The sequence below is a fragment of the Poecilia reticulata genome, chromosome 9 (assembly GCF_904066995.2).
Source record: "Poecilia reticulata chromosome 9, P_reticulata-male-v2, whole genome shotgun sequence".
Lineage (NCBI taxonomy): Eukaryota > Metazoa > Chordata > Actinopteri > Cyprinodontiformes > Poeciliidae > Poecilia > Poecilia reticulata.
In genome coordinates this window covers 11,664,043-11,675,280 of record NC_088838.1, presented here as the reverse complement: position 1 = coordinate 11,675,280, position 11,238 = coordinate 11,664,043, and the positions used below count along the sequence as shown (strand labels likewise).

General features: G+C 39.9%; 2 protein-coding genes across 3 annotated transcripts; both read right to left on the bottom strand.

The window, feature by feature from the left end:
• Window positions 1-1,444: 1,444 nt before the first annotated feature.
• LOC103470585 (dual specificity protein phosphatase 26-like) lies at window positions 1,445-4,285 on the bottom strand. Of its 2 annotated transcripts, none has more exons than XM_008419140.2 (4): window positions 3,978-4,285; window positions 3,548-3,807; window positions 2,252-2,463; window positions 1,445-2,167 (listed from the first exon to the last, which is right to left on the bottom strand). In XM_008419140.2, the coding sequence occupies exons 2-4, from the start codon at window positions 3,724-3,726 to the stop codon at window positions 1,971-1,973; spliced, it is 588 nt and encodes a 195-aa protein (XP_008417362.1). In that variant the 5' UTR covers window positions 3,727-3,807; window positions 3,978-4,285; the 3' UTR covers window positions 1,445-1,970. The 2 variants fall into 2 exon arrangements, with proteins under 2 accessions (XP_008417362.1, XP_008417363.1); XM_008419141.2 differs by having other exon boundaries at window positions 3,548-3,804.
• Window positions 4,286-5,244: 959 nt separating this feature from the next.
• On the bottom strand, window positions 5,245-10,990 carry bag4 (BCL2 associated athanogene 4). The gene is made up of 5 exons (XM_008419143.3): window positions 10,712-10,990; window positions 10,130-10,249; window positions 9,732-9,953; window positions 9,064-9,333; window positions 5,245-5,958 (listed from the first exon to the last, which is right to left on the bottom strand). Exons 1-5 carry the CDS (start codon window positions 10,787-10,789, stop codon window positions 5,515-5,517), a joined length of 1,134 nt encoding a protein of 377 aa, XP_008417365.1. The 5' UTR covers window positions 10,790-10,990; the 3' UTR covers window positions 5,245-5,514.
• Between the last annotated feature and the right edge of the window lie 248 nt (window positions 10,991-11,238).

Below are 11,238 nucleotides of genomic sequence, written 5' to 3'. Positions count from 1 at the left end.
TTTTGACCAGAAGACAAAAAGCTGGATTATAAAGCAAAACATTTAAGGTAACTTTGCATTTCGGCATTGCTCATTTGTCAGATTTTCTTTGCTGCATACAGTAAGTCCAAACCAAGATAAATGATTTGCAATGGAAAATGGAGATGGAAGCTGGCCGTCAACAAAAAGCAAATTTGTACCATTGCTCTTATCACTACTGCAATCGCATTATTAACAAAGTATTTATCTTATATATTATCACCAAACCTTTTTGCATCCAACTTTGCAAGTGTAACATTTAGGAGCACAAAACAGAAAAAGTTTTCAATTCGCTTTAAATTCTATCTGCAAAGATGTAAGCAATTCCGTCCAGCAGGTGGCAAATCGTCAAGGAATAACTTCATTTTGTCACTCATATAAGTGTTATATTTCTATATTTCAACTATTTAAAAGAAAATTTGAGTGCGAAAATAAATGTCCTGACAAGATATAATTTGGAGAGCATCATGTGCTAATAGACCCTTAATAAAATGTAAAAACTTAACCAGCTCAAGAACAAGTTAAGTTTCCAACATGACTAACATTTGTATCATTTTATAAAAGTTTAAGGTGCTATGGAGGCTTGTCATGAAGTGGTTGAATGATTGTGGATACAGAAATAGTCACTGAAAATGACATTTTGTACTCTCTGTAGATAAATATGTGAAGACCCTAGCATACAAAATCCCCACAGTAAAAATACAATCCACTTAATAGAAAAACTGTTCTGGACATTAATACTGTGTGGGTTAAGAAAATATTTTTTTTTTATGGACAACTAAGACCATTAAATCTACAGCCAATGACAGAGTGGCTTCATTTCTGATCAAATTTTCTTTCCTGATAACGTATTCAAAATTGTGCAATTATTTCAACCAGTATATAGTTAATGTACACAGGTCATTTTGTAACACAAGTTTAGAGGGAGAGGCATAGGGAGCTTTTTTCTTACTATTTACTTTTTCATTTCACTGTTAAATGTAAAATTTCTGTACCAACCTAAAAAACAGATTTATGAAGATAGTTTTTTTTAGAAACAAATTGTTTCACTCCATGCCATAAATCATTGGGTGACCCATTATAAATCTTATGTTTATTTTGTACAAAGTAGACTTTTGTTCAAATGAGGCTAAACACTTTCAGATCTCCACAATAAGTGGCTGTTTTTTCTGCCCTCATTTATCAGTGGATAAGTCTTCAAAACCAGTGGAATATATCACTGTAGCAACTAGTAAGCCTATTCATTGGGTTTAAAAATAAAACTATTAGAATTCCATTAAAAAAACTTTTGAATTTTTCTCATCACTCATCTACTAAACATCTATCCCAAGTTGCCTCAAATTGCTCTCTGAGCGCCTCCCTCTCGCACACTAAGATTATTCAGTCCAGGTTTTATGAATAAAAACATTAATGTTGGACAAATTAATTGAATTTGTTTGGAGACCAGATTTTATTAAACAGGTAAAATGCAGCCCACAAAGGTTACATTTTTGCAGCTCTTGAAGTACAACAAATTTTTTTTATTTGAAAATATATTGGCTTAAAAGGGTCTTTTTAACCTATTTTAGAAATAGATGCTACTTGTATCCATTTCTAAAATAAATACAAATAGTATAAATTGTATTCCAGAAAATATTTAGAGACTAGATCAGCTAACATGCTCACCCTCTGATCAAATATCGACTGTGTGTCTTTATGTTACAGATGTGGATTGTTACATATTACTTAAAAAGCCTTCATGAGTTCTCACATTGGGATTTTAAAGAGTTTTGGATGTCTGTAAGTCAGAAAATACATTATTTTTTAAATTCTAAGATGTCAAACTATAAACAACGAAAAAAAAAAAGTACGTTTTTAGCATCTCATCCTTGTACACAAGTCCAGACCAGAAGAAATTAACTGATTTCAGATGCTGGAGTTTGAACGTTCTTGAGATATTGGTTTGTCGTGGTTTAATGATGTTTGCCAAAGAGCTGCCCGTCCAGTTTAATGAGCTGTCGGAGGAAACCTCTGTTTGGGATCACACCCCGATTGTCTTTCACAGCACAAATAGCCTCAACAAGAGTGAGCTTCTGCTTCAGCATCAGGTAAGCTAGCACCAGGGTGGCAGAGCGACTGACTCCCACGTGACAGTGCACCAGAACTTTCCCTGAGAATCAAAAAAAGACATGAAATTTAGTCAATTTCTTCTGAAAGTGGCGGTAAGGGTTTTTGCAAGTGGTTGCCGTTTTACCTCTCGTGTTTAGTCCCCTGTGAATGAAGTCTGCTGCCTCCTGAAAGTTGATGCTCATGTCATAGTTGCAGGAGTCGTGTGCCTCGATGCCCATGTAGGTGATCTTCATTTGCTCGTACATGGTTGGTTGCCCCTTTCTTTTACTGTGAGCTGCATTCAGGATGTGAGTGAAGCAATGCCTGGACAGATCCGCAAGGTTTTCTGCGCTGTGTCTAAAAAAAAAACATTAAATTGAAGGACAACAAACCAAACATGGTCATACCCCCATGAATTTTTTTTTTATTATTTAAATTTCAAACGACAATAACAAGTAAAAAAAAAAAAAAAAAAAAAAAGTTTAAGAGGGAGCAAGTGGATTTCCTTATGATTTCCTGCCTCTCTTGTACTCAACAACCATCAAATTCAAATTCTGTGTTTCTGCACAAATTATGCCCAATAACGGTGATTCTGAAAGAAAGCCAGAAGAAAGGGAAAACTAAACATTACAAAACACTTTCTTCTTGGCAATCGATGGCGATGGTGGCAGCATTATGCTGTGGGAATGCTGGTAGATGGAGCTAAATCCAGGTCAGTACTGGGGCTAAAACCAGTTGAAGGCAGCAGAAGAGTTGAGACTGAGTCAATGCTCAACTTCCAGCAGGATGCAAAACTCCTAAATATACAGAGACAGAGATATAATGGACGGGTTTAGATCACACCGTATTCATGTGTTAGAATGGCCTAGTCAAAATGAAGACCTCATTTTGAATCTGTGGCAAAACTTATTTAAAGATGCTCTGGATTTAATCTGAGTTAGAGCCATCTTTGCTTGGATAAAACTTTTAGTTTGTATATGTGGAAAGATAGTTGAGGCACTAGAGAATCATTTTGCATGTCACGTGAAATGGAGAGCAAACCAAAAATTAAAAAAAAAAAATGCTCATAACAGGACCTTCCACCGAAAAGAACATGCAAAGTATTTTTAAAGTTATTGTCAATGAAACATGAATTAAGCATGCAACGTAGTGACTGACTGAAATGTAGACCATCTAAGGCACGCATAAGGAAAATAGCCTGGAGCTGCAGCATACCTTCGTGGCCTGGTGTCAGCGGAAACTCTCACATGCCGCAGCTGGAGTCGGTGTAAGTATCCAACGGGAAAGGCAGCTCGACAACTCTTATGTTACCCTTTTCGTTTTTTTAAAAACTGGATTTACGAGCCGTTTCCGTTTCACACGCACGCTTGATTCAAACCGAGCTCAAAGCAAGCAAACAACATTTATCCCCCCCAACAAGAGGAAAAGGCGAGATTCTTACTGGTCCCCAATGTAAAGGCTCGGCCACACTTCATCCGCATGGCTGATGATGGCTTTGCCTGTGAACAGCAGTCTTTCCAACTCAAACACTGCCAAACCAGGCGAGCTCAGATCGATTTCCACTTTCCGATGTGGTCGTTCATCATTCCAGGAAGCGGGAAGCTTGGATGAGTAGGACATCTCTTCTTCCTTTCACAAGACGGCTGGACTTCAGATGTGGAAAAGTGACCCAAGTGACCCTTTTTTTCTGTTTATGAACTACTTAATTGAACCGAATGGGGAAAAAAAAAAAAAAAGACATCAGAAAAGCTTAACATCACTGATATTTAACAATATACTCCATAGAAATCCTCAGCAGCCTGTGTGTCAAACACAACAGAGTGAATACCACAGGTGATGCTGGTCTCGAGCTTCTCCTCTGATTTACTCACCATGACAGTAAATGTTCGAGTGTTGTCAGGACATTTGACCCTTGCATTAAATCTAGGCTGCATGCCTTCAGGGCTCTTGGTTATGCTTTTGAATTAAAATAGCAGTCTATTTAAAGATGTGGAAGCTGGCTAGAAGAGTGTTGCCCCAGGGCAAGTTTCCACTTGATGGAAGAAGGACAATTCTTTTCTTTTTCTTTTTATATTGGACCAACTAATTGCTTTCAGGAACGAGAAAAATAAATGTAGCTCATAGAAGATGTTTAACTGTAAAAAAAGTCAATACAAAACAGTGAAGAACATGAAAAAAAGGAGGAAAAAAACTAGTGAAATTTACTAAATCGTAATCAAGAAAAGACTTTCATCTTTTGTTGGCAACGTGCGTCACAACCGAAACTAACAAAAATAAACACAATGCAAAAAAAGGATTTTCCATGCAAACCTTTTGGTTGTTTTTAATATTTTCCTTGTGATCAGATATAAAAATCACCATATCAAATATGGCACTTTTTCTTCTTCATTTCTCAAACGAAAACAGAAATGTTTGAGATGGGGGTGGGGGGTGAGAGGGGTGTAGAGACGAAGACCTGTAGTGCACATGTGCAGTCCAAACAAGAATCTGTGCCCTAGACAAAATGGTGAATAAACTCCAACTTGATCCTTGTGCATTTAACACTGTCTTTAAGCATACATCTTTACTGAAAATGTAACATTCTACTTTCACAGGTGTAGAAAAAGTGAGGAAGAAAACTCTACTTTTAAAAAGGAACTGCTGACATTGTCCTTCGCTTCTACAGAGAGATACAGGGCGTTCAACATATAGGTGTGATTTTAGGTCTCCACTCTCAGTGGCCAGAGGAATCAGGGCAGCGGTCTTCAGGGGGTTGTCACTAAATCTGCTACAATACGGGCTGAGTGACGGGCTGTGTGAGTGCTTATCTGACACTACAGTGCATGCAAGACTGAGAATAAGAGAAACACTGCAACAGCTGCTGCAGAGACATGAGGAGACAACTATGAGCAACTAAGTGCATCCCAAAGCCCAGAGAGGACAACAGCATGACCATGCAAATGTTACAACAATCAGCAGAGGAAGTGTGTGTGTGTTGTCCCGAGAAGGTTGGGATGAAAACAGACCGAATATCCTGAGGATGGTCTGAACGTGTGGCACGACGGAATAAACACAAACAGCAGGACCCAGCGCCATGTTGGTGAGGGCATGATGTAAAAGATGAGGGTAGCAAGCTCAGTCACTCACGGAGGCTGAAAGTCACTTATGATATACAAGTTTTATGTTTACTGCCAGCACACAAAACACTCCTTAAAGGATTTTTTAAAAACTTTAAATCAGAGGTGTGTCTACTCCTGTGGGGGGGATCTACGTTTGTTAACTCATCTAAATGATAATGACACGTTGTCAGCAAATATTGTTACAGCTCTGCAGAGGGAGACTAAACACCTCCGTTTGTCCATGGAAGATCTGAGCAAAGAAAATAATAATAATAATAAGCGAATAACAGGCAGATAAATAAGGTTTCGTTCAGAAAGCCTTCTTTTCCAGCCGGTCTAGAATAGCCTGAATTCTCTGTACAGCCTCTTTGCGGGCTTGTCGGACAGTCTCCTGTCCTTGAGTCTCCACAGAGTCTAGCTCCAGCAGCTCTTTGGTCAGCAGTTCCTCCAGGCACCGGTAGCTCTTGTCTGTTTTTCTCCCGACAAACTCGTCAACGTCTTCCTGAAGCAGCTGAACCCGGGCCATGACCTGCTGGACCTTGGCGAGCCCGGGGTTGTCGCTCAGCGGCTGAGGTCCGATCGGAGCGGCTGCTGGTTGAGGCTCGGGCTGAGAAGGACTGGGATCGCTTCGCCCAGCTTTGCTGTAAATCTGGGGAGGTGAGCTTATTTCAGCGGGCTTTCCGTTGGGGGGATTCGGCGCTGGAGCTGTCCTGGGTTTAGGTCCCACCTGAGGGGTTCGCTGGTGCTGTTGGTCCTACAATGCCACAAACACAGTGTGTTTAAGCTTTATTGTGTCTTTACAACAGCAGTTAGAAGAATAATATCGTTAAAAAAAAGGAGCAAAGAGTAATATCTTAAGTGCCATACAAAAGTATTCACACTCCTCTCACATTTCGTCATGTTACAACAAAAAAACTAATGCATTTTGTTGGGATTTTCTGTGATAAATCAATACCAAATGATACTGGATTGTTAAGCTGAATGGTTAATTATACGTAATTTTCTTATTCTTTACAAATATCAATATGAAAAATCAAAAAGTGTCCATTTGTATTTAGCCCATTGGAAAAAAAAAAAAAATGGGACAAAAATAAATAAGACAGGCCCGGCGACAGACTGGCGACCTGTTCAGGATATACCCCACCTCTTGCCCAAAATGTTCGCTGGAGAAAGGCACCAGAACCCCTCCCAACCCCACAAGGGACAAGGGTGTTCAGAAAATGGATGGATGGATAAATAAGACAGATGAAGCTGATCCAAAATGCTGCTGCTTGTTTCCTCACTAAAACTAGGAAGAGAGAGCACATCATCCCAGTTTTAAAGTCCAGCCACTGGCTCCCTGTAGCTCAGAGAATAGGTTTTACTCACTAAATCGCTGAACGGCACCGAAATATATTAAATATCTTTTGTTGTACCAACTAAGGATTTCTGGTTCTACTCTACTCCGCACTTCCAGAATCAGAACCAAAAATTGAAAAGCAGCATTAAGTTTTTATGCTTCTCTAATCTGGACCAAACTACCATAAAATTGCAAAAAGTCTGAAACAATGAGTTCCTTTGAATCAACACTAAAACCCAGGGCTGGGAATTTATTAGAATTTAGCCTAACATAAGTCCCTTACTGACTTTAATCGAGTTAGGAAATAAAATAATCTTAATTATGCATCATGTTGTATTTGATTCAAACAACATTAAAGCTGTCTTAAAGAATCTGTCAAATAAACATTTGAACATGAAATGCAACTTTTTGAACAACAAGTTGTGTGCAGCCAAATTTCAAGACTTAAGGCATCTCCAAAGGAGGAAAACACCTCAGGTATCCTTTACTTTTCATCTCTGCCATTTTACCTCCATGAAAGAGGTAGCTAAAAATGAGCAAGAGAATCACTCTGGCTGACCTCTACAACCAGTCATATAAAATAAATTAAAATATTAACGAAAAGTTCACACGTTTCATTAACTCAGCTCACATGTTAACATTATAAAGATTAATTCCATACAGACAGTTGTTAAATAGCTTTTATATTAATGACGAGGCTTTTTTTGCTTACAACTAATGAAAAATAGATCAACATCAGACCATGGAAAATTATTTTAATGCAGAAAGGTGGGTCAAATGAAAAATATGTGTAATACCGTATTACAGGTTATTTTCAAACTGTGCTTCTGACAAGCGAGTCTCATCGGAGCCCATATTCCATTTTATAGAATACGACTATAAATGCTGATACGAGATGAAAATTATACGTACAGTATGGCGCCAACATTAATACAATGTCCAGGGCGTGAAGAATAACGTTACCTGGGACATTTATGACAGACGACGATGTCCTCGAAGCTCCCCCCTCAAGAGTCACCGCCGTCGCTAAGCAACGTATCAAACACTTTACATTCGTACAAATCAGCTGTATGCTTTCTGGCCAACAGTTTGATGCATTTTATTGTGATTGGCCCTAGCATCGTTCTTTTTTAGTGTGTAATGCAACCATAGCGCTTCTGCCGCGACGCCATCTTGGATATTTTCGGTAGCGAACGTATCGGGTCTAATGCGACGACTCTTTGATATGAATGACGGCTCCTCACTGAGAACCGTTCGTCAATGTATGGGAGGGGTCGTTGTGCTACAAACATAGCAGCACAACAACCACATCACATGAGAAATGGAAGGAGACAAACCAGCTGAGGGGGAAGAGAGAGACTGCGAGCGAGCGCGCCCAGTTTTGTTTTATTTGTAGCCTTTTGGTGCTCAGCTCTCAGTGTCAGTGCCTCTGCAGTGCTCACAGCGGAGATTTGGTTTGATCAGTAGCCTTATGGCAGCCTTCTGGCCAATCACATGTGAGGATATGGGATCATACCATTATGTGAAAAGAGAGAGGGGGCCGACACGGCAGTCATGCCAGTCTGTCCCTTCAGTCATCTGCTGCTGTATGAAACTACAAGCTTTGCACATCTAGGGACAACATTTTTGCCCATTTTTCCTCTGCAAACATAGTTTAAACTCAGTCAGATTGGATGAAGAATGCTTGATTTTTTTAATTTTTTTAATCTTGCCAAAGATGTGAAAGTCTGAACTTTGCACAGTTTCACACATTAATACCCTTTCATCGAAATTATTTAATTGTAGTTTTGACTATGTTTAGAAAGTGAAGCCTCACTGCACTCTAGTTTTTTCTTGTCTCTCACTGGTTTCCGTCCAGGGTCGTACTTTATTTAGCTCCATCCATCTTACAAGGAACTTCCCCTTGCCACTTTAAAACAAATTTATTAGAGTTGTGCCACTTTAAAACAAATTTAAGAGTTGTGAATGACTGAATAGTTCTCAATTTAAAAGTCAAAGCTTCTGATACTTTTTATAACTTAAGCCTCCTTCAAACATCTGCAACATTTAAGTCTGATCTATAGTGGTCTATATCAGAGCAGGGGGAGCTAAACACAAATGCAGGATTTTCAGATATGTCTTTGTAAAAACAAGTCTTGAAAACCTCAGTATAATTGGTTTTTGCTTAATAAATAAGCTGAGCTACTGCATGAATCTCTTTTCTTATAAAGCAGGGGCGCCCAAAGTCGGTCATCGAGGGGCGTCATCCTGCATGTTTTAGTTCTCTCCCTGGTTTAACGCACCTGCATCAAATGATGGCTCGTTAGAAGGCCTAAGAGGAACATTGACAAGCTGAAAAGGTTGTTACTACCACCAGGGAGAGAACTAAAACATGCAGGAGTGCGAAGTCGGTCCCTGGAGGACCGGCTTTCGACACCTCTGTTATAAAGAGACTTTGTAGTTGTAATATGACAAAATAAGTATGGGTGTTTACACAAGATGCTGAATGTATCTCAACAAATTAATTGCAGTTGTTCTTACCTTGGGCTGATAGGGCGGTGGAGCACCAGTTCCAGTTCCTGGCCATGCTGGAGGATGTGCTGGACGGACATGATTTCCATAGTGGTTTTGTGAAGGCTGCTGCCCTGGGTGCCACTGCTGCTGTGAGGGAGCATATGGACCTGTGTGCCCCCAAGCATCACCCTGAGGGCTGGGATGGAGCGGCTGCCCAGTGGGATAGGGGGGATTTGGAGGCACAGCATGTCCAGCTTCGCTGTAGTGGGAGTATGGTCCAGATGGGTATCCAGGACCCTGAGAGAGCAGCAAACACATGTTGGTTTTTTAAAAACATTTTTTCAGTATTGCTCGGATGAACACATTTGTATAGAAATCAATATGACTTTAAGGATGAGGCTTTCTCCAAGGAGGAAACTGAAGCAAGCCTCGCTCCCGACCAGCACAGGGCATTGTCGGCGACTCCTCACATACAGTCCATAAGCGCTCACCCACTGCCTTCAAGCAAACTTTAAAAGCTACAGAGTTTGCCTCAAGTTGTTACAAAATCTGAACTAAAGTTAGGATTATGCATCTTGTTTTTAGCCAATATTTTTCTCACAAATCGGCTTTAAATCTATTTACTAATCTATTTCACAGTTCAGAATTAGATAGCAAACTGATTTGAGTGCATTTCAGGTGTAACATCATCTCACCCCTTGACAGTGCGGACCAGAATAATGATGATGCTGGTGCTGGGTGTGTGGTTGGCCCGACGGCCCACCGCTCTGCTCAGCCGGACATCCTTGGCTAGGGTAGGAACTTCTCTGGGGGTCAGCACAGTAGAAAGGGTTGGATGGATGAAAACCACTCGCTGGATACTGGTTTTGTGCAGTGTTGTAGACTCCATGGCCGTTTGGATAGCCTCCTGGCATTACCTTTAACCAAAGCATAGAAGAGATTTACCATTTGTAGAAATGTGCAGTTTTATGTAGTCGTAATATAAATATGAGACAAATGAAAAGCATTCAGGAGAGACTTGGGAAGATTAGTAGATTAACTCCAACTTGTTTGGACCAAGGCAGGTCGGGTTGTGTTGCATAATGAGCTGTACCTGTGGATTGTACTGTTGCTGAACATCTGATCCCGAGGGATAAGTGTTTGCATAGTGTCCAGTGGAGTGAGACTGTGGATACCAGTAATGAGAAGGGTAACCTGGATACTGGGGAGCATCCTGTAAACACAATATGCCACAAAGAAAAAGCAGTACACTAATGTTTAACAGGAAGTGGTAGCTGACTCAGTCAGGCTGCCTGTCCTTAAACTAACAATATCTGATTTAACAATTACAATGGCTCAATTACTGCGCTGGCTGGACCGGTTTCGGACAAACTCTTCATGCACTGCAGCTAAGCTAAATTTACTCACATGTCAGATTAAATATTGTTAACATAAAGGTTATATTTAGAGAAAAAGCCAAAACCCGAACAGGAGCTTTACAACCAAGCTAGTTGTAACTATTACATAATGCCAGCTAGCTCAGTTAGCTGTGCAGCTAATACTTTAACAGCTCTCTACGTAAGCCACTTCGGTATCATTCATCATTTCCCCTAGGTTTTATTTTCTTGATATTAAATACATTGCATTGCGTTTTTTAAAGCAAATATTACTATTTAAAGCGTTTCCATTCACTCACCATAGCGCTATTCCAGTTTCCGTGGTTATTTCCCGAGTTACAAGTCGAGGGCCAGTCAGGTTTCAGATTTGACTGCATTTGATGGTGATGCTTTAGCTACGTGCGTTTGCGGTCAGCCGTCCCGTCATCTGTCATTGTAAAGAAAAAAAAACCTTTAACTAGCACAGCGATACTTATTTAAGCTGTCAGGATTCCCAAGGCGGTTTCTTCGCGGAAGTGCAGCTTGTCAGATTGAAGTCAGGAAACGATAGTCAGGCGAAGCTAAGGGAAGTACTGGCCTGTCTCTTTAAATAAACAAAGAGGAAACAAAATATCAAGATGTCTCACTCAAACGCATTTTTATGGAATTATGAAAATCTTTACAGAGTGATCAGCCTTAACATGTACTGTAAATGTGTTCACATTGCAATAACAGAAATGAAAAATTATTGGTACTAGACATCTTGATATTTTGTTTACACGAGAAATATTTCTCTCAAATACTTTTTATAACTAATCTTATAAAACTGTATAATATCAATAACCTA